At 55.6% G+C, this 21,812-nt stretch overlaps 2 protein-coding genes across 2 annotated transcripts in view; one reads left to right on the top strand and one right to left on the bottom strand.

The window, feature by feature from the left end:
- Positions 1-9,966: 9,966 nt before the first annotated feature.
- On the top strand, positions 9,967-15,979 carry HSD11B2 (hydroxysteroid 11-beta dehydrogenase 2). Its single transcript, XM_046681767.1, has 5 exons — positions 9,967-10,352; positions 13,729-13,941; positions 14,062-14,247; positions 14,357-14,494; positions 14,679-15,979. The coding sequence occupies exons 1-5, from the start codon at positions 10,088-10,090 to the stop codon at positions 15,092-15,094; spliced, it is 1,218 nt and encodes a 405-aa protein (XP_046537723.1). The 5' UTR covers positions 9,967-10,087; the 3' UTR covers positions 15,095-15,979.
- Positions 15,980-16,128: 149 nt separating this feature from the next.
- The window catches only part of ATP6V0D1 (ATPase H+ transporting V0 subunit d1), a 36,249-nt gene continuing 30,565 nt past the window's right edge, over positions 16,129-21,812 (bottom strand). Inside the window, exons 4-8 of the mRNA XM_046681768.1 lie at positions 20,759-20,838; positions 17,346-17,423; positions 17,044-17,220; positions 16,857-16,934; positions 16,129-16,762 (exon numbers count right to left, since the gene is read on the bottom strand). Of these exons, the coding sequence (XP_046537724.1) occupies positions 16,601-16,762; positions 16,857-16,934; positions 17,044-17,220; positions 17,346-17,423; positions 20,759-20,838 (575 nt within the window). The 3' untranslated portion in view covers positions 16,129-16,600. The remainder of the gene's footprint in view (positions 16,763-16,856; positions 16,935-17,043; positions 17,221-17,345; positions 17,424-20,758; positions 20,839-21,812) is intronic.

Consider the following 21,812-nt stretch of genomic DNA (forward strand, 5'->3'; position numbering starts at 1 on the left):
TGGTCATGAAAGCAGAGGTCGGAGAGATTTGAGGATACTATGCTGCTGTCTTTGAACATGGAGGAAGGGATGTGTGAGCCAAGGAATGCAGGCAGCTCTAGAAGCTGGAAAAGGCAAGGAAACAGATTCTCCTTTAGAGCCTCCAGAAGGAACCAGCCTGCTGACACCTTGACTTTAGCTCAGCGAGACCCATTTCAAACTTCTGACCTCCAGAACTGTAAGATAATAAATTTGTGTTGTTTTAAGCCACTGAATTTGTGGCAGTTGTTATAGCAGCAATATGAAAGTAATACAGTGGGTTTCAAATAGGGATAGATCCACATGCACATAACTAGTTAAAGCTGTTTTACTTGAAACAAAAATCCAAGTGACAGCTCAGATTCCCTCGATGTCTGCCTGAGTGACTCCAGGCCAGGCTTTCTTAGAATTGGACTCCCTCTGGCCAAATTTGCTTTTTAAAGACACAGGCAGTTTGATAATGTTCTTCTGAGTCTGTCATTACCATGCGGTCCCCAATCCAGAACGTGATACTGCCCGGGGCATCACCTAATGAGGAAGACCACACGTTGCCTGCTCCCGGGCAGGCAGATGGCAGAGAAATCTTCCTAAGGTGAAAACACCACCTCATCACTCTTCCATTTAAGGTACTTCCAGGGCTCCCTTCTTCTGCCTTTAGGATCAATTGAAATGTCATGGCATGGCTTCCCTGCCTGGAAAGCTCCTCCACCTCCTCACCCCTGTCCTCTGTGAGGATTGTGCAGCTCCTGGAACCCACAGCATTAGCTTTGACCCCCAGGCCTTTTCCCACAGGATTCCCTTTACTTGGAGTGTAGTTCCAGCTCCTCCCACCCCCTCTGGCCAATTTCTATAAAAATGTGAGGCACATTTTTTCAGGGACAGAAGTCAGCCCCTCCGGCAGGACTTGTTCCTGGCCAGAGCTGCTGCCCCCAACCGGCAAGGCAGGTCTGCCCAGGGTGGGGGATCCCAGGTCAAGGGGAGAAAAAGCCCAACTCTGGTTTTCAGGGCTTGCACACACGTGTCTGAGAAGATTCTGAGCTGGCTGACATGACTCCTAGAATTGCCAGAAGAGAGTCCCACTTGGGCAAGCAAAGACGGCTCATTCCACCTTGGGCTGGAACCAGCGACCTGTCCTTAATTAGAGCCAGAGTACACGGGGCTTTCTGGGACTTGTCACCGGTTACTTGTTTCAATCCCAGCTCTGCCAGTCACCAGCTGAACAAATTCTTTAACCTCTCTCAATCTCAGTTTGCTTCTCTGTGAAATGGGGGTAACAATAGCTACTGCCTAGGGCTGTGGTGATGCCTGAAAATGTAGTCATGTATATAAAGCACATAGAGAATGTTCAAGTGGTAGTAGACATTGATATATTTAATCTAGACCTGACTTATCTTTCTACCCGGAAATGATGCTTTCCATTTCATCAACTAATGGAATTAAATTTTAATTATCAAATTAGCCTGGGTGGGACGTGGTCAACCACAACTCTTGCTCTCTGGGTCCACTTCGTCTGGGTCACAGTACCCTTTCCAAGAGGCCCTGCATGAGTCAGCCTATCCATTTGGCTTGTCCCCATGGCCACCAGCATCTCTTGTTCTGGCAAGCACAGCAGCCTTCTAACTGGTCTTTCTGTTTCCACTGCGGGCTCCCCGTCCCCCACCAGTCCATTCTCCTCACAGTTTGTGGCTGTCTTTAAAAAGAAAAAAGCCAAACTGATTATTTTACTTCTTGCTTACAACCCTCAATGACTCTCCCTCCTCCCCAGGGAGTGGTATTTCGATATACCATGAAATTAGAATCAAAATCTCCTTCTCACTGCAGCCTCCAAGACCTCCCTTGTCCCCTGGCTCTGGCTGAGCTCTGCAGCCTCATGGACTCCCTTTCCTGGAAGGACCAGGCTCCTTCTTATACTAGGGCCTTTGCGTATGATGCTCTTACTACCTGGCACATCACTTCCTCCAGGAAAACTTTCTCTGACACTCAGAACAGAAGAGGCCATTGCTCCCGCAGCACCATGGGACTCTGCTTTCTAGTTCCTTCCGTCAGTGGCTCCTTGACTGTATAGTCATCGATTAGGGGCTGTCCCTCCAGTCAGAGACCACAAGGAAAGGAATGATGTTTGTTTTGGTCACCATGGCTTCCCAAGCACAGAGCCTGGAACACATAAGCACTCAATAGATGTTTGTTGAATGAAGGAAGGAAGGACTGAATAAATGGAAGCATAGTGCTATGTATAACACTTTTGTAAAGTAAACAATACCTGTGAAGCCTTTTTTAAAGTAAATAATACCTGTTGAATTACTTTTGGTGTAAAAATTGACCTTCCTATATTACCAGCCTTTCAATATAGTAAATCTGTTTTTTCCATGTCTTTTGTAAAGCATTTCTTTTTTAATTTGCTACATTCAAGACACTCTCCTCCTATTAATTTTTCCATGTTAAGTGGTTTTTACGACTGCTTTGTGCTTTAAGAAAGAAATGCTATTCGGTATTTAGAATATTCTCTCAGCTTCCTTAGTGAGAAGGCTCTGGTGGCTTTCTCACTGTTGACTATAACCAGTGCAGCTTGGAACACAATGTCACCCTCCAGAACTCTCTCGGACATAGATAAAACTTATTTTGTGTCTCCAGTTGGGAACAAGGTGTTTGGAAGCAGTACCTTATGCAACAGAAGTGCTGTAGGGCTGTCCCTAGGAGGCAAATGAAATAAAGATCATGGTGTGTGGAAAATGTGCCCACAGAGTGCTAGGAATGAAGGATTTTAAAGCTTCTCTGCCAGTAATTCAGTTTTTACTTTATGTTTCTTGGAAAACTGATTGCTTGTATTTACCACATGTGTTATCTAAGATGCAGACGGTGGGGGCAGGGGGGTGGCGGGGAAAGGCCTCCGGGGCCGGCTCCGTGGCCGAGTGGTTAAGTTCACGTGCTCCGCTGCGACGGCCCAGGGTTCAGATCCTGGGCGCGGACATGGCACCGCTCGTCAGGCCACGCTGAGGCAGCGTCCCACATCCCACAACTAGAAGGACCCGCAACTAAGATATACAACTATGTACGGGGGGCGGGGGGGGGGGGGGGTGTGAGGAAATAAAGCAGAAAAAAAAAAGGCCTCCTGTGCTGGCAAGGATTTCCATGGCAGCCAGGTCAAATCTGCCCTCTTTGCAACTGACCTCCTGCTCCCTAGGGAGGGGTATTTCCATTCAGCATGAAATCTTTTTGCTTGCTCATTTCTGTGGGGAATGGTCCATGCATGCAAAGTTGTTGGCTGTTCTTACTTTATTTCAGAAATGTGCAGGGTTGGGACACCTGAATTTTTCCTCGAATGCTTTAAAGCAAATTACATGCCGGAACTGCTCAGGCTTGCTCCTGGCGGAATTTCCTTTGAGCGTTCATATCTCGAAACCTTATGTAACCTGACGCAATTATCTGAAAAGGCTGGGAATCCAAAAGAACACTGTTCTAAGCTAGGAATGAAGGTCGGGGCTGGGAAAGAAGTGTTCTCCCCTCCCTGGGGACTGGGTCATACTTGACTATGACAATGCCCAATTCATGATGCGAAGAAAAATGTTAAACCTGGCACTGTGACCAGTGGGCGCACTTGCTTTGTCTCTGAAAGAGGGATAGCGTGATGAGGTGCTCGAGGGGCATTACAAAGCTCTAGACCTGGCTGGCAGTTAAAAATATTTCAATAACCACCTTGAGCAACTGGTCTTCCCAGGATGGAAACAAGAGTGGTCTGGGCCCCTTTTGGGGAATACCCACCTCCACTGACTCAAAAATCAAACCCATCTTGAGAGACGAGCTCTCATGCCAGCAGTTAGCGCTGCAAATGGGGTGTATGTGAGGATCTGGAACTCATACTTTCACCAACTGGTTGGTCCAGGTGATTCTGAATCAAGCTCAGCCCAAGACTCACCCCGTCACCACCACCACCACCACCCCCACCCCCCGCAGCCCAATCCCCATCTCAAGGGAGGAGTAGGGAGAGTGAGGACACAAACTCTAAGTGCAGACCTAAAATCAGGGCTCCACCAGGAGATGACCCCTCATTCCCGCAAGCCCTTGGGCCAAGAAGCTTCTTTTTCTCTTCCTTTTGTTTTCACTTTTTGGAAATCCCAATCCTGCTCACTATTTGCATACCAGCGGTGAGGGACCTCCAAGGAGAACCGGCACCACTCATAGGTGGTTGGCTTTTCAAGGAATTCGCTGGAGAAAATTGTAGGCAAGGCTGTGGACAAAACTCCCCTCCATCTGGTTTCAGTTTATTTAAAAAAACAACACACACAGGCCTCCCCACCAGCAATCGGAAAACAGCCACAGCTTTCCCAGGGGGTATATTAGCCACCGGGGGTGGGGCTGAATTATGTATATGCAAATAAATTAAACCAGCCAGCCAACAGCAACTAATTTTTGTATCTTTTGCAGTTGTTCTGCCAAGAAAAGGCCTGAATCAGGGGTGAAGGAAGCAAGTTTTGGAATTAGTTTTAACAACTTGCCTTAATTCTACCATTGGGACACATCTTTCTAATCCAGAAGCAAATAAAAAGAGGTTGCTAGTCTTTTGCCTGGGTATTGCCCACTGCATAATGCCAACCTCCTAGGCTGAAGGCCAAGGGGCAGTACCTTGGGTAGAAGCATAGTGTCTGGACTGCTGTGTGACCTAGGGCATGTCACTTAATCTCTCTGAGTCTGTTTTCTTACGTATAGGAAGAGGATAATGATAGTGTTTGCTTTATAGGGATGATGTGAGGATAGTAAGTAAAATAAAGTATGAGCAAGCTGAACATAAGGACTGGCAGACAGCAAACACACAGTAAGTGTGACAGAAGATTAATAACTCAAAGCCACACTGCAGGACCCAAGAGGGCTGGTTTCACCTGGAGTCAGCAAACTCTCCCTGAAAGTGCTCTCAGGTGGGGGCTTGCCCTTCTCCTGGAGAACACTTCAGAGCACATTCCTTTAATGTTTCCCAAATTCAAGGGCCCCAATACCCAAACATCTGCCTTCAATCCTGGAGGCAAAAATAAAGTTCAGAGAAGGGTGCCAGACAGAATTTGAAAGCGCAAGTGATGCTCCTAGCTTCCTGCATCTCACGGTCCCCTTTTCCAGGTAACCGAAGGGACTGATTTCCAGGTACACAGCCTAGATGGGGTACTTCTGAAAAGTGAGAAGGTTTCAGTTCACATCCAGGGCACGTGGAGGCGGGTTGGCAATCTCCAGGGCTCCCATGGCACGTGATGATGTGCTGGAGACCATGGCATCCAGCTGCCTCTGGGCTCAGCCCTTGCAAGTCCATGAGCACCTTGGTTTGTCTGAAACAGATCTCTGGTTCTGTCCCTCATCTAGATGCAACAGGACTCCCAGCCTCCACTCTTCCCCTGTCCCCAAATCCACTTCCTGGCCAATCCAGACAGGGGCCTCATTTACTCCAGACCATTCTCAGCTCTCCTTTGCTCTCAGAACGAAGTCTAAGAGGCCTCATGTGACAAATGTGGCTCTGCATTAATACAGTTCTCAAGAGCCCAGACTTCAGGCTCAGGTCCCCCTGAGTTTGAACCTTGGGGTCGTCCAAGATGCAAACTCAAGTGCACCTGAGTTTGAGACCTTGAACAATTTTCTTAGCCTCTGGAAGCCTCAGTTTCCTTGAACGTAAAATTGTAATAATGCTACCTACTACAAAGGGCTATTGTGAGGCTTCTGCACCCAACCCTGGGCTTGGGATAGAGCAACAGGTTTGGAGGCCAGTGCATGGAATGAAAATTGAGGATGAGGTGGGGAGGGGGTGGCTGCCAGAACTGAGGAAGATGATGAGACGAGCTTTGGACATGCTGAGTGAAAGGAGCCTGTGGGTGTCCAAGGGAGGTGTCCAGGGGCAGCTGGACACACAGGCCTGGAGTCAAGAGCAAGGCCTTGGCTAGGAAGGAGTGTGGGAGTCCCCAGCATGTGAGTAGGAAGATGAGCTCATGGTGGGGGAAAGGACCACGGGTGAGGCCTCCACAGCCAGAGCTTCACTCACAAGGAGAGAAGCTTGCAAAGGAGGCCGAGGAGAACCAAGGAGGTAGGAAGAAATTCAGCAGCGGTGGCTTCACAGGTGCCAAAGGGGAAAGGTCTTGGGGCAGTGAGGAGTGGCCAGCAGGGCAGAGGCTTTGAGGATGCTAAGTTAACTGAAAGCAGAGATGTGTCTATGTTATTTGGGGACTAGGATGTCATTCACTGGTGATCTCTGGCAAGGTCAGGAGGGGGAGCTGACTCAGAGCTAGAGTGAGGGAGGGGAGAGGGGAGATGGTGATTGTAGACAATTTTAGAGAAATGTGGCTGAGAATAGTGGTGGAGAGCATGAGAACAGCACTTGAGGAAAGGGGTATAGGATTGAGGTGAAAGAAGTTCTTTATTGTGGTTACAGGGGGAGAGGCCAGAGCTGGTTGCATGCTGCCAGGAAGGGGCCAGTGGTTAGTTATTATATCCATGGTGCCCAGCAAAGGGCCTGGAATGCAGTAGGAACTCAATAAAAATTTGTTGCATTTGAGGACAGGGAGGGATGGGGTCTGGAACCTGGGTGGAGGACTGGCCATTGGCAGGAAGGGAGGCCCCTCTTTGCAGGAGAGGGAGATGTGGCGGGGTGCCAGGAGTGAGCAGAGTGCACGACAGGGCCTCCTTAGGAGTCTGCTGCTTCTGAGCTGGACCACAGAGGGAGGAAGAGGTGATAAGGGTGTGCTTGGCTCCAGCAACCCCGGTGTGGCCAGGGGACAGAGAATGAGCGCTTGGACACTGCTACCTGGCACCGCCCCACACACACCCCCATCACACCCCACCCCACCCCACCACCATTCCTCAAATCCAGCGGTCACCTTCCCTTTATCCCCTTCAGAGCGGCACCCTCCCCAAAAGGCCAGCAGATGGTGCCAGTGAATTGCTGGACTCAGCTGGACCAGACCAGAGCCAACCTGCCAGTCCCCAACCCACCTCTGGGCCCTCCAGAGCCTGGGGCATGCTAAGGCTTTGGCTCTCCAGGTTTCTGACCAAAGTGGAGTGGGAGCGCAGGACGAAGGACAAAGATTATGGGCTGAGAGCATAGGGGTGGGTGGGTCAGGGCCTCTCCTCCTGCTGGTAGCCCTTCATTCCTCAGGCCCTGCCTTATCTGCTGAGGCCCTACCCTCTGCCCCCCTTCCATTCTCCTCCCTGGAGGCCCTGCCAGCCTAGACTCCTGGTTCTGGCAGAGGCTGGTTCTCTGCCCCTGGGCAGGCACAACTTGGCACCAGGCCTCAGACAGGGCTGGGCCAGCCCTTCCCAGCCATGACTGCCAGAACCACCTTCTTTCCACTTCCAAGACCATCTCCACCTGGTGAGGGGTAAGGGGTCAGCTGCTGAGGAGGCCACAGGGGGCTGGAGCATAGATCCTAGGAAGGAGTCTTGGCCTCCTGGCCTAAGAAGTGGAATGAATTAGGAGGTGAGAGATTTATATAAAAATGTGGTAGAGGGGCCGGCCCCGTGGCTGAGGTTGAGTCTGCGCGCTCTGCTTCGGCAGCCTGGGGTTTCGCCGGTTCTGATCCTGGGCACGGACATGGCACCGCTCATCAAGCCATGCTGGGGCGGCATCCCACATGCCACAATTAGAAGGACCCACAACTAAAAATATACAACCATGTACTGGGGGGCTTTGGGGAGAAAAAGGAAAAATAAAATCTTTAAAAGAAAAATGTGGTAGATTATCCAGTCCCACAAGACCCAAACCACACAAGACTCATGGTTGTGTCCAAGGTGGTACAATGTCCCAGCAGCTCAGCTGGAAACATCCCCTCTTCATCCTAGCCATCCTATTCTCCGCAGCCAAAGGCAATTCCCTATACTCACTCTCAGCAAGTCCCTCTCCCCATCGTGGGCTTCCCAATGAGTCAGGATCCTTCATGTTTCCTTCCCAGGATAGTGTAGGATCCTGTTTCTCAGTCTCTGTTCTCACCTTGCTTTCCTGCTTCCACCTCCCTACCCTTTGACTCCTGCTCTGGCAAGTGCTGGTACTACCTGTGTGACCTTGACCTTGAAGGCTGCCTGGGACCCCCACCTCACTCCCTCACCTACACCCCCTCCCTAGTCCCAAGGGGGAAGCCCTTAATGGGCTGAAGCTGGAGAAACCACAGTCAGACTCTCAGTAGGGTGACCAGAGCTGGGGGATCCCACCAATCCAGGGTCTACAGCTCAGATCAGGAAGCCAGGCCAAGGGTGCTGTGTCTACCACTAAGCCTGGGCCATAGATTCAGGACAACAGGAGTTGGTAGGTTATGGAAAAGGAACATTTCCCTAAGTTTCCAAAGGATGACCAGACCGAAGGAGAGAGAATCATTGGAAATACACAAAGCACACACAAATGTACTCACAAGCACATACAAGGTCATGGCACAGGGACAGACACACTATGCGTGCTTGGACAAGCTATGGAGCCCATGGACACGCGTATATACAAATATAGGCACCCAAGGTCATGTACCCAAGGTCAGGCTCACACAGCCTCCTCAGGCAAGTCCTGCCTCCCAGGGCCAAGGCTAGCCTGATGTCTGTACTTACAGGAGGAGGAATAGGTAGGGGCACAAGAGTGGCTCTGGATAGGAGATGGGTCCTCCACCCGAGCCTGTCCCCTTAAGTGGGTCTGGCTCCCAGCCATCTCCCTGAGACACCCCTGGAGGCTATGCCTGGGTGGCAGAGAAGGCTTTGGAGGAAGCATTGCCTTGAAGCCCTAGCAAAAAGCCTTGGCACCTAAGATAGAGAATGGGCAACAGGGCTGGGAGGGGCCATGACCTCCCCGGACCTAGTTGGGGCATGGATGAGGCACTGGGCAAGGCCCAGAGGCCCACAGGAAACAGGACCCCCCTCCGCCATGGGCTGCACCTACTGCCCTCAGTATAGGGCCTGGCAGTCAGGTACTGGCACCAACTCCTAGTGTCTGGCAGAGCCCTGGCATGGATGCCAAGCACAGGGTGCCAGACATGGGGGTGGTCAGGGTGGGGGGCCTCCAGGCCACACACAAACACAGACCTTCATATACACAGGCAGGGAAATGCACCCATACTCACATCACTTATTTTATACCCTGGGGAATCATGTGAGCAGTGCAGGGATCACCCTGTCCTAGAGGTGCCCTCACTGACTCCCCAGGTGTCCCCATTGGCCTGGCTCTTGGAGTCCCTGGGGTTGGAGGGTGGGCTGGAAGTAACGGGAGGCTGACACGCTTCCTCTGAACCCCTCTCCCCACCCACCCTCACACACATACACTTGTGTGGCACGGCTGGGCCGTGGAGGGAAGGGGGAAGGCAGGCAAGAGATTCCCGAGAACCCGAGCTCGGGAGCTCCCGCCCCAAGCCGGATCTGTGGTGGCGGGCAGCTTAGGTGTGAGCGTGCCTCAGGGCGTGTGTGCGGGGGACCCGCGGCCGCCACGGCGCACGGCGTGGGAGTGCGGCGCGTGTGCGGGCGGCGGCCACGTGCGGGAGGGCCAGTTCCCCGCGGTGTGCCGGCAGGCCCGGCGGCAGCGGCAGTGCTACCAGTGGGGAGCTTGAATGGAAGTTGTGCGCGTCCTCAGGTGTCCCGAGCTAGTGTGAGCTGGATGTGCTCACCTGGGAGCGGCGGCTCAGCGGCCCTGGGCACGTTTGTGGGGCGTAGGGGTGAGCGGACGCAGGGCACAAGGACTAGACCGACTGGCCCTCTCCCGGCGCGGCCCGCGGCGAGGCGGCTCCTCCTTGAGCAGCAACTTTAGGACTTTGTTCCGGCTTCTTCGAAAGCGGATCTGGTAGCTGGGGGGGGGGGGGGGCGGGGGGGGGGCACCTGCCCTGCGCGGGGTGCACGGAGAGAAGTGGAGGAAAGCCCCGCCCTAACCCCGCCTCCGCTCCGCCCTCTCCCCGCCCTCGGGGCTCTTTATAAGCTCGGCCCGAGGGCGAACAGAGAAAGCCAGTATCTCTCCCGCCCCTGGCCGGTGTTCTGCTGCACCCCGCGCCTGCTCACCCCTGCCCCGAGTCCTTGTCCTTCTCCCCGCTCCTCAGCCCGGTCCCCGCCCCGCCCCGGTCCAGCCCGGCCCAGCCCGGCCGCCATGGAGCGCTGGCCTTGGCCGTCGGGCGGCGCCTGGCTGCTCGTAGCGGCCCGTGCGCTGCTGCAGCTGCTGCGCGCAGACCTGCGTCTGGGCCGCCCGCTGCTGGCGACACTGGCGCTGCTGGCCGCGCTCGACTGGCTGTGCCAGCGCCTGCTGCCCCCGCCGGCCGCACTCGCCGTGCTGGCCGCCGCCGGCTGGATCGCGTTGTCCCGCCTGGCGCGCTCGCCGCGCCTGCCGGTGGCCACTCGCGCGGTGCTCATCACCGGTGAGTGAGCGGGGCGCCGAAAGCGGGGACTCCAGGCTCGAGGGCGGAGCCAGACACGCAGAGGGTTCCCCATGGGCACGCTAGGGCAAGGTGGGCCCCCCATCGCAGTGGAGGGAGAGTTCTGTCCCTCCTCTGGGTGCAGAGAGCGAGCCAAGTAGGAAACGCAGGGTACCTTCCCAAGTCCGGGTTAACTACCTGCCGCGGTGAGGAGTGTTGGAGGGAAAATGAGGCACGGAGTGGGCAGGTGCGCAGGGGAAACTAGTGGCTGAGAAAGACGGAGCCTCCTGGAGTTTGGGGTTTATGCTTTTTCCCTCCCCAACAAAGCAGTCTTCCGAAAGGAGAGAGTGCTCAGAGGGACTTTAGAGGATGGTCACCCCTTGAACTCTGCCTAACATTCCCACGTGGGAGGCCCCATCTCCTCTTCTCTGGGGCCAGAAGAAGCCACTTGGGTGGAGAATTGGGACCCCCACCCCACCCTCCAATTGGCTGGGAACCTTGGAGTCAAGAAAAGCTTGAGGTCACCATGAAAGGCAGCTGGGCATTCAGCTGCCTCTCAGATCCTGTTACCCACCCCCAAACTGCTGAGGTAGCAACCTAGAGTCTGCACCCAGCACCCCACCCCACATTCCTCCTGGCCCTCCATGCCCAGGAAGGAGGTCTTGGAGAGCTGCTGAGGTGCGTCTGGCCGCCTGCCTGAGCTCCCTTTGTCTGGAGCAGGGAATAAATCTGTCACCAGAATGAGGGAAGGGGAAGGGGGGGCTAAGGCCAAACAGGAAGTGGGGAGGGGGAGAAAGGCCAAGGGGCACTGGCTCCATTGTATGGGGGAAGGGACAGCCTAGACTCTCCCACAACTCCCATAGCTTTGGACAGGTGCTCAGGGCTCTGCCCTTGCATTGGGGCTGGGCTGGGCGCAGCCACCAGACTAGCTTCTTAGAGACCTCGTTCCAGTAGGGGGCCCTGCATGATCAGATGGAGCTGGGAGAACTTCCCAGAGGAGGCCATCCTTGAGCTGGGCCTCAGAGGATGAGTGGAGATAGGTGGGGTGTGGAAGGTGTTTTGGATCAGACGGAGTGTGGGACAAAGGCTTGAGGGAGAATGAACATGGCATGAGTAGGAGACAATGGGTAACCAGTCTGGTTGCTGGGATGTGAGGTTGTTTCCTCAGAAGGGGCCTTGAATGCTAGGCAAGAAGCCAGACTGTGCTGAGGTGGAATAGGAGTCAGGGCGCCATGAGAGCCTTGGGCTTCAGCAAAGAGGAGAGAGATAGGGCAGGGCTCAGGCTGCAGGGAGAAACCTGAGTTCAGAGTGCAGTGCAAAGCCTCAGGGGACCCCAGTTTCAGGGGTTTGAGGAAGGAAAGATAACAGACCCTCCTGGAATGAAGTAGGGACTAGGTTGCGAGCTCTGCTCCCAGGGACAAGGCAGCTCCCCTCTTGCCTTCTAATTTGTGAGCTGCCTCAACAGGACCCAGGCTATCTGCGTGTACTAGTGACCCAGTAGGCGGTCTTTCCTGAAATCTCGCCTCACACATTTTTCTGCTGCTGTTACTTCTCCTAGCTTTGAGCCTGAGAGTGAGGTGAGTGGAAGGACACCTTCTGTGACTTGGGCTCCCCCATCTCTGGTTACAAAGCCCTGTGATGGGGGAGCTCACCTCATGTAAGCATCAGAAGTGGGTCTTCAAGCTTCCCACTGCCCGAAACTCGGGTTTCCTCTCTCACCACCTGACTGCAAGACAAGTAGGTGACCAGGCCCTGCCCCACCTGCCAGGAACATGGTGTCTTGAGCCTGCCAGAGCTGCTACCCACCCCTCCCTGAGAATGCCCTGAGAACCACTGGCCAAGGCTTGTCCTGGAGCTCAGCCCAGGGGTCAGAGTTTGGGCTGAGTGACTCGGTGCCTTGTGTGCACATCTGTGCACTGATGGGTGGCAGCAGTCTCATGAGAGTGAGCCTGTGTGTGAATATGCTGGCAGGTCGGAGGTATGTAGATGAACAAGAGGGTGTAGAAGGTGGGTGAGTGTTGGGACTGCAGAGCTGAGGCTCTGGAGGCCTCAGTTTCCCTGTGAAGGGCCTGTCTGCACTTGGGGGGAGCTTAGGCAAGTGGACACACACTTGTGCTCACTCCCCTCCTGCAGCCAGACTTGCCCAGGAACGACCCCTCAGCCCTGGCTGGCTGGCCACACAATGCCCAGCTCGCAGCCCCCAGCCCAGCTTTGTTCTCTGCCTCAGCAGAGGGGGCGGGGCTGTGATGGGGATGGGGGCAGAGCCTCCTGGAGTGGGGAAGCAGAGTGACTTGCAGCTTCTGCTCAGCAGGACCACCAGAAGGGCAGGCTTCAGAGAGCCTCCTCCCTCACTGGCCTTCCCCATCCCCTCGCTGGCCACCCACAGAGCCAGGATCAGAATGGGAACAATCAAGGAAGCAGGGGCTTATCTGACCCCTACTCTGGCTCTGCCTGGTGGTTCCTCTCTCTACATACCAAAGTCAGGAAATTAAGCCTCCAAGAGTGGTAATTGACCTCAGGTCACACTTGTTGGGTGTGGGAAGGGATTGAAACGCAGGTCTGTTCTCTACTCCATCCATCATCATCCCTGTCCTGAGGGCAAGTGATCTGGGGCTCAGAGAATGCCCTACTGTTGCCACTGATGAAATTCCATGGGTGAGGGTCAGGGGTGACATGCGGATGGGCCTCCAGCTTGCCTAGAGCCTGGAACAACAGTAGGGGGTGTTGAGGTTGGGAAGGGAGGGGGGCGGCTCAGGTTGTGCAGGGCCTAGATAAGCAGAGGGCTTGGGCTTCATCCTAAGGGTTGTGGGAGCTTTGGAAAAGTTTTCAGCAGCAGAGTGATAGTGTCATTTTTGGAGAGATCTCTCTGGCAGCTTAGAGAGAGAATGGATTCAAAGGGGCAAAATGGGACAGGACTAAAAAGCAGGCTGCTTCCAGGTAAGAGGAAGAAGCCTGGGCAAGGGCAGCGAGAAAGGAAGGGAGAGGTTGCTGCTATCTCCCTGATACCGAGCAGGCATAAGGACATCAGAGCTGGGACTGGGTCTCAGGCTGCCCTATGGTAGAGTTCTGACCTTACTTTTTCCTGGCTGAGTGCCTTTGGGAAGCAACAGCATTACTAGGTCTGTTTCCTCATCTCTAAAGTGGGAATCATAAGCTCTGTTTGATCGAGTAGCTATGGGGAGTCAGGGAGGTGACAGCTGTGAAAGAGCTAGTGCTCAGGTGCTCAGCTAGAGGGGCAAAGCCTGCCAGAGACTGGCCTAGGAAAAGAGGGAGGACGGCTGACTGCTGGTAGATTGGGTGTCCAGGGGCCTGGATCCTAGGGTGTCTCAGGCTGGACTAGGCCACAGTGGAAGTTCACTGGCTGTTCTGCCCTGGCCAGGCTGTGACTCTGGTTTTGGCAAGGAGACGGCCAAGAAGCTAGACGCCATGGGCTTCACCGTGCTGGCTACCGTGTTGGAATTGGATAGCCCTGGTGCCCTGGAGTTGCGTGCCTGCTGTTCTCCTCGCCTAAGGCTACTGCAGATGGACCTGACCAAGCCGGCGGACATTAGCCGTGCACTGGAGTTCACAAAGACCCACACCACCAGCACAGGTCAGTGGGTGTGGCTCTACCAGGAGAGGGCATGGCTGCATGGGTGGGTGTGAAGGGGCAGGGATTGGAGGTTTGCTGCTGAGCTGACCTGCAGCTTTTCTCCCCGCTCCATGCCCTCAGGTCTGTGGGGCTTGGTCAACAATGCGGGCCACAACGATGTAGTGGCTGATGTGGAGCTGTCTCCAGTGGCCACGTTCCGCAGCTGCATGGAGGTGAACTTCTTTGGCGCGCTTGAGCTCACCAAAGGCCTCTTGCCATTGCTGCGCCGTTCCAAGGGTCGCATCGTGACTGTGGGCAGCCCGGCAGGTGAGTGCCCTCCCCCACTTGAGCAGAAAAGATGCTGCTGAGGTGCAGGGGAAGGGATTCTGGAGCCCCGGGCCCAGGCTGAGCTGCCCGACTCCCAATCCATCCCCAGGAGACATGCCATATCCATGCTTGGCGGCCTATGGGACCTCCAAAGCCGCCATGGCACTGCTCATGGATACATTCAGCTGTGAACTTCTGCCCTGGGGAGTCAAGGTCAGCGTCATCCAGCCTGGCTGCTTCAAGACAGGTAGGGGTTGGGGTTTGGGGCTGGGAAAAGAGGGATGGGTGTGGTCTTATCTGGGGTGGGGTCAGGTTTGAGGATGGGTGTGGCTTTGGCTGGAGGCAGGTCTTGGGTTGTGGGTTAGACAGACCTGGATCTGGCTTTGACTTCCCTAACTGATCCCACTCTCACCTTGCCACTCCTTCCCCAGAGTCAGTGCTAAACGTGGGCAATTGGGAGCGGCGCAAGCAGCTGCTGCTGGCCAACCTGCCCCGAGAGCTGCTGCAGGCCTACGGTGAGGACTATATTGAGCACTTCCATGGGCAGTTCCTGCATTCCCTGCGCTTGGCGCTGCCAGACCTCAGCCCGGTTGTAGATGCCATCACTGATGCACTGCTGGCAGCTCAGCCACGACGCCGCTATTACCCGGGCCATGGCATGGGACTCATGTACTTCATCCACTACTACCTGCCTGAGGGTCTGCGGCGCCGCTTCCTACAGACCTTCTTCATTAGTCCCTGTCTGCCAAGAGCCCTGCGGCCTGGCCAGCCCAGCCCTACCCCCTCCCAAGATGCAGCCCAGGACCCAGACTCAAGCCCAGGCACTTCCCCCACGGCGGCCCGATGAGCAATGTGCACATATGGCCTAGCTGCTCCAGCAGAGGAGCTCCCATGAGCTCTTGACTCTCCCCTAGACATTGTGACCCCCAGGTCTGCCCTGGGGCCTGGCCTAAAGGACTCCAGCCCCACCCACTGCTGATGCCCCAGGTCAAGCCTGTTGAGGCTGAGGCTTCCCAGTGAACAGCTAGCCTCTCTCTGCTGCTTCATGAGCCCGATAGACCCTCCTAGGCACAAGGCTCCACCCTGCAGCTTGAAGAACCCAGCTGGATGGGGAGTTTAGTGCAAGACTTAGCTGTAGTTTGACAGGATCCTGCCATAGTTTGCCTCTGCAAACTAAGGAGTGACTGGGTGGGTTGGGGACTCCCTGAGGATTATTTCTCGGTACCAGTGCCTCACTGCTGCAATGCAAAGGGTGAATCCCAGCTGTTTCTTGACTGGCTCAAGAATTGGAGCCCCACCCACCCCAAGCCCCCCAAGCCACACAGAAGCTGAATACCCTACTTGCTTGTCACTTTTTAAATAAAGATAAATTTTATTTCTCCTAGAATGGGGGAGATGCTGTATTTGGAGGGGGTGACGGCTGGGTGACAGGCTGTGGCTGTGTGACAGACTGGGAACCCTGGGGGCTCTGCATGGGCTCTGGGCACAGACTCTTGTTCATATCTACCCTCCTTCATTCACCTTGAGCAGATCATTTATCCATAGGTTTGGGTTTCCTCATTGTGAAATGGGGTTAATGCCCCCAGCCCAGGGAGTTGTGGGGCTCAATGATGCAAACAGGGAGGCCTGGGGGCCCTCCAGGGCCAGGACTTGGCTCCACAGGCCTGTCTGAGCCTCCAGCAGAGGAAAGGGCCATCCCTCCAGTGACTTCCCCCACCCTGAAAAATCTAGCTGCATGGGGAGAGGACCAGCCTAGGGCTGCCGACTGGAGAGAGAGAGAGAAGGCTTAGGTGGTGGTGGACTCAGCAAGGGGGGACCCTAGGGAAGTTGGGGGTCTGGGAGAGGTACTAGGGCCCAGAAGAGATAGCAGACAGCCGGGAGTAGAGAGAACAGTTTATTGTCTCAGAGGCAGAGCTGAGGGAGGGGGCTGCAGAGCTACTTCCTCCCCGCTCCAAGGACACACACACTTTATCCCCCACCCCGGACCGTGGCTCTGGGGCTGACCCACAGACGGAAGGGGAGGTTCGCCGCTGCCCCCAGGGGTTCTCAGGTCAGGGAGGAACATAAAAGTGACCACATGCTTCTCAGACATGTCAGTGGCTGTAAACATAGGGCTGAGGGAGCCTCCGTGCTCTGGAGTGGGAGGGTGCGGGGGAGGGCTGGTCCATCCTTGCCTGGGGAGGGGAGCAGGTGCCTAGCCCCTTTTCAGGCCCAAGAGTAGTCTCAGAGAGGGTCAGGGAAGCTGGGCGGCTGGGAGGACTATGTGCTACCCCCCAGGGCAGGTAGGTGAGCCGTGGGCTTTGTCACAGCACGCACAGACACACACACTTGTGGGGAGCCCTGGGCCAGGGCACTAGAAGATGGGGATGTAGTTATCGATCTTGGCGCGGTGGCGCTGGGCGATGCACTCAGCAATCCACACAATGTTGCGACACTCCTGTTCCTTGAGCTTCACAAAGGCATAGAAGACACCAAAGTGGAACTGGTTCAGGAAGGCCAACTTGTTCAGTTTCACCTGTGGAAACAGGCGTGGTGTGCAGGTGGCCATGACCGCAGAGTCAGGCCTGAGCCACCAACCCCTCCCTATGACAGGAAGGCCCAGCACTCACCTCGTGCTCAAAGAATCGGTCCTCCAGGGTCTTGTCTCCAGGGTTGCTGCCTGCACCCTCGAAGAGCAGCTTATACTCCTGGTGCAGGGCAGTGGTGTGAAGCATGAGCATGGGGGCACTGTTGGGTGTGGGCTGGGTATGCGGGCACCAATATGCCCACCCACCGTCCCATAGCCAGGACACTCACCGGGTAGTAGTCAGCCACATTCTTGACCTGCTCATAGTCGTCAGCTCGAGCCAGCTGGGCCAGGCCCTCAGGGTAGAGCCGCCCACAGTGCGGAAACAGCTTGGCACGGTCCTCCTTGGTCAGCTCTGTGCCGAAGGAGTTGATGGTGATGATGAAGGCGCGGCGGTCTGCTTCAAACTGGGGCCAGTGCACAGGCAAGGAGAGAGGGAGGGGAAGGGAGGCAGTGGCCAGTCAATTGGCATGGCTCCCCCAAGGCCAGGGCTACCAGGGACCAGGAGGCAGGAGAGTCGGTAGGCACTTACCTCCAGGATGGGGCACATGGCGTCAGCCGTGGTCCCTCCTAGTAAGGTGCAGAACTTGTAGAAGGACTCCAGGTAGGCCTGTGCAGAGCATGGAGCTTGCTCAGCGCAGGTGGAGAGACTCTAGGGGGCTTGCCAGGCCTCCTACTCACAGTTCTCTCCTTCCCTCCTGAGCCCTTTTCATGGTGAGTCCAAACATCACCCCCATGGATTGGCCAGGGCAGCCCCCAAGTCAGACCCCTGAAAACATCCACAAATTCCAACTGCTAATCAGTCAAGCAGTAGTAGCCTGCTGCCTCCCCCACCCCAGGAGTGACAGAGCAATTTCTGACCAACTGTCTGCTCCATGGTACAGTACTCCCCTGGCCCCCATCCCACAGAGGGCCAGGCTCAGAGAGGGGCTTTGTCTTTCCCTGAGATCTCCCCTCCTCAGCCTTAGAAACCCACGTGTCGATGGACTAGTGAGGGAAGGTTACTCCTGAGAGTCCAGAGACATGGCCTGGACTGGGTGCCCTGGTCCCTCTCAGCACTCCACCTTACAGAACACCTCCTTCTCCTCCTGTCCCCCAGGTAGCTCCTAGCCATCACAAAGCAGGAACCAAACTGTCAGCCCAGTTCCTGCTGAGGGATGGTTATTGCCTGCACGGACGTCAGCCCTGCAGTGCAATGGCGGGACACGAGCGCTGCTGGCAGAGAGAGCACTTCCTGCCCAGGCAAATTGGATCTGCTGGGCATGAGGAGAAGACAGGTCAGGCCAGGCCCAGTTCCCTTCCAGCACTCACATAAAACCAGCCAGGCACAAGTTTCTTCCTCATACCACCCTATATCAAGGAAGGGGGCATGGTCTTGCAGTCCCCTGGGGAGTTCCCTTCACTCATATCCTCCTGGGTCCCATTCTAGTGGCATGGTCACAGGGACTCTGGCTCCACAGGCTAGAGACTATTCTTCTAAGTTGGGGATGTGGACTGGGAGGTATAGAAAGCTTTCCGTGCCGAGGTCTTCCCTTCAAGTTGCAGAGACCTTTCTACCCACCACCAGCTGACTTGGGCCACAGGCTCTGCTGCTCCAAGGGAAGGGGTGAGATGAAACCCAGGAGCTCATGAGCCCAGGCCTAGCCTAGCCAGCAGCACTGGGCAAGCTGGACTCAGGGGAAGGCCTGAGATGACCACTGGGGTCACAGGAAACAAAAGTCTAGGGACAGGTCAGGGAGTAAGAAGCCTAAAAGAGAAGAGTGGACCCCAGCCCAATAGCTCCCCAAGAATCAGAGAGCTTGGGTGGCAGAAACAACTGCCAACCCTACCACGGCTTGGTGGTACTGTTTAATCCCTCTAGGACTGTCCTCAGCCACCTCTTCCCTATGGCGGGCCAAGCTGGTTGTGCCCAAATCTCCAGGCCTGCCCTAGTGGGGCCTGCAGATCTTACCTGTAGGGGATGCCACAAGCCTTCACTGAGCTGTACTGATTCCTGGAGAGGCTGACCCCAGGGTCAGGGAGTCTGGTGGGATAGGCCCAGACTCTTTTGCGAGGCTAGGGCAGCAGAAGAAACTGGCAAGACCCCAAAGGATCAGGTACCAAGGTCACCTCCTCATCCTCATTCTGTCCTCTAGAGTCTATTAGCACATGGCTGCTGCACCAGCTGCCTACAGTAACCAACCGCCAGGGAGCTGAGGGGCTGCCTAATCTCCCATCTGTGGCCACTGGGCTGGGACATCGCCTGATGGGCGGGCGGTCCTGGCACAGCGCCCACAGCATTGGATCGGTGTTTACAAGCTGGTGCCAGGGCAGTCCTCGCCAGTGACTCCAGCTAGAACCAGTCAGGCCCAGTGAGGGTGTGGGTGAGGCTGGGGGGACAGCCACACCCCTCACCCTGTCTCAGGGCAGGGAACCTGGCAATGGGCCAGCTGGGCGGGCAGGAGCACTCAACGAGTGCACACACTCTCTCTCTGGCTGGCAGGCCTGCCTCCCTATAAGCGGGGTGAATGAGAGCACTTGCTTTGCAAACAGGCTGAGCCAGGTGTGATCCCCAGTGCTGCCAGTGTCTAGTAAGTGGCTTCAGGCAACCCACCCTAGTTCTCTGAGCCCTCAGTTTCCTCATCTTACAAATGCAGATACTGATGCCTACCTAGCTCCTAGGGCAGACCTGAGGATTAAAGAAGTTGGTAATCTTCCTAGTTCTAGTCTTGTCCCCTCTAATCCATCCTCCACATTGTGGCCAGAGAGGACTTTCTGATGATACTTGCCCTGTTGGAAACCTTCATTGGCAGACTCTGCCCACAGGACAAAGTTCAAACTTCTGGCCTGGCATTCAAGGCCCTGGGTGACTCAAACCTGTGCCTGCCTCTTTTTCCAGACCTCTCTCTTGCTGCCCACCTGGAATCTGCACTTTCGCAACAAACTGCATGCCACTTGGCCCATGCTCCATGCTTGTTGCTGCACGTGCTATTCCCCTGCCTACACCACTGCTACTTCCAAGCAGGCCCTTCACCTCCACCGGACCCTCCCTGCACTCTGGCCCAGATTCCTGCAGGGAAACTGGAAGGCCTAGGCTCAGGCTGTAGCCCAGTGTTGGCCACCTAGCTCCAACCAGGGCAGGAGAAGACTCAGTGTAAACATCCAACAGAAAGATGTTCTTAGGGTTAGGTCGAGTCCATGGCAAGTGCTATCCTCAGCTCCCCCTCAGGGCCTGCCCACTGCTGACCCATGTTCCTGGCTGCAGCCCATCAGGGGTCCTGGCATCATAGCTCAGTACCTCACCATGGCCGGAGACCAGTCTGTTCCAAATGTCCCTCACTGGTCCCTGGCCAGCCCCCTTCCTTGGCTCCCAGCCCTGCTCCTATCCTCTTTGGGACAGGGCAGTGCTGACCCAGGAATCTCAAGCCCACTCTATCTTCAGGGGTCACCAGCCTGTGCCACAGCCTGGTGGGAAGCAGGCGGTACATGGGAGATGAGGATGGTCAGACGTGGCACTGGCTGTAGGCCTAGGAATCTGAGAGGGACACGGGGACCTGGCTATGCCTGGCTGGGTCCTTTTTCCACCTATAACTGAGCACAGTTACCTCTGCTCAAGTGCCTGTCCTTGCTGGCAACAGTCCAGGTGGGGTGAGCCTGAGAGCTATGGCCTGAGTGGTGGCCTGTGACCCTCCTGGAAGCAGTCATCCAGGAGCCAGCTCTGACAGGCAATGCAATGGAGCACCATCCACTCCTGCCGATCTTATCTGGGCCTGCCTCGGGCACCTAGGGATGGAGAACCTGTTTCATGCAGCCTTGCGCCCATCACGGGAGCCAGAAAGTGAGCAGATAAGCCCCTGGGATAGGAGCCCGGTGCAGCTGTGTCATGTCCCACCACCCCACCACGCCCATGGCCCTCTTCTGCCTACAGGCTAATCGGCCACTGCTCTGGGGGGAGGGGAGTACTACCTTGTAGAGCGTGTTGCGGATGATCTCAATGTTCATCTCGTCGAGGTCCTGCTCTGAGATGCAGTCCTGGAAAAAAGCCGCTGGGGAGGAAAAACATGGGTGTGAGGGGTGGGCAAGTAGACTTAGGCTAGACAAGAATCCTGTTGGAGTTCAACCACACCTGCAGGACACAGAGGGCCCCCGCCACAAGGACCATCTGGCTGGGTATTGGGGGACCCCCCCAACCTGCCCTGGGCTATTGCTTTGGAAGTGGCAGAAGCAATACTCCAGGCCATGTGTACTGACCTGAGCTTCTCCAGCCTTCTCTCTCCTAAAATTGATTTATAAAAGAGGCGGCCAGCCATAACATGATCTAATCGCCTCTGGGGCAGACCCAAGCTCAGACCATGCCAAAGACAGGCTTGCATAAGAGGCTGTGACATCCTCCCTTCTTGAGGGGCAGCTGTGGATTTGGGGCCTGACGCCCACTTCCCTGTATCCCCCAGGAGGGCCTGGGGCCTACATGTGGAAAGCCAACTTCCTTCTCCTTAGGATCAGAAGTGAGTCTAACAGCTGGATGGGCATGGACCAGTGACCAAGGGGCCACTGTCAGGCTGGAAGTAGAGGCCAAAGCAGCATGGAGCTCCCTTACCCCCAGGGGGGCCCACAGACTCCCTGGTCTGTCTTTTCTATACAGATGGAGAAACTGAAAAAGCCACAAACAGCCCAGAACTAGCTCAGGGTTACTGGGTGAGTCTATGTCAGATAAGGCCAGCAGGTAGGGCTCAGGCCTCTTAATGCAGGACCAAGTGCAGCTCAGAGCCCAGCGATTCAACCATGGTGGCCTCCTGGAAGTGGTGTCCTGGGAACTAGGACTCTGGCTGTGAGGGCCCTAGCTGGTGACAGCCTTAGTGCTTTCTCCCCAGCTTCCAAGGAAGGCAGGAGCCAGAGCTGCCTAGGCGGGGTCCTGTGGGAAGCTCTCTGTTCCCCTTCCTTCCTTGGCCTCTGACATGGACCCTGCATCCTGCTGGACAGTGCCTGACCTGGCCCCTGGGACCTGCTCAGTGGAGGCAAG

Source organism: Equus quagga, chromosome 13 (genome assembly GCF_021613505.1).
Source record: "Equus quagga isolate Etosha38 chromosome 13, UCLA_HA_Equagga_1.0, whole genome shotgun sequence".
In the NCBI taxonomy this organism is placed as follows: Eukaryota; Metazoa; Chordata; class Mammalia; order Perissodactyla; family Equidae; genus Equus; species Equus quagga.

Bases quoted from the DNA above. Each gene is read 5' to 3' on its own strand.
- HSD11B2 (XM_046681767.1), top strand. From the start codon at position 10,088: ATGGAGCGCTGGCCTTGGCCGTCGGGCGGCGCCTGGCTGCTCGTAGCG. The intron at 13,942-14,061 runs GTCAGTGGGTGT...CCATGCCCTCAG, and splicing joins GACCCACACCACCAGCACAG to GTCTGTGGGGCTTGGTCAAC. The intron at 14,495-14,678 runs GTAGGGGTTGGG...CTCCTTCCCCAG, and splicing joins GCCTGGCTGCTTCAAGACAG to AGTCAGTGCTAAACGTGGGC.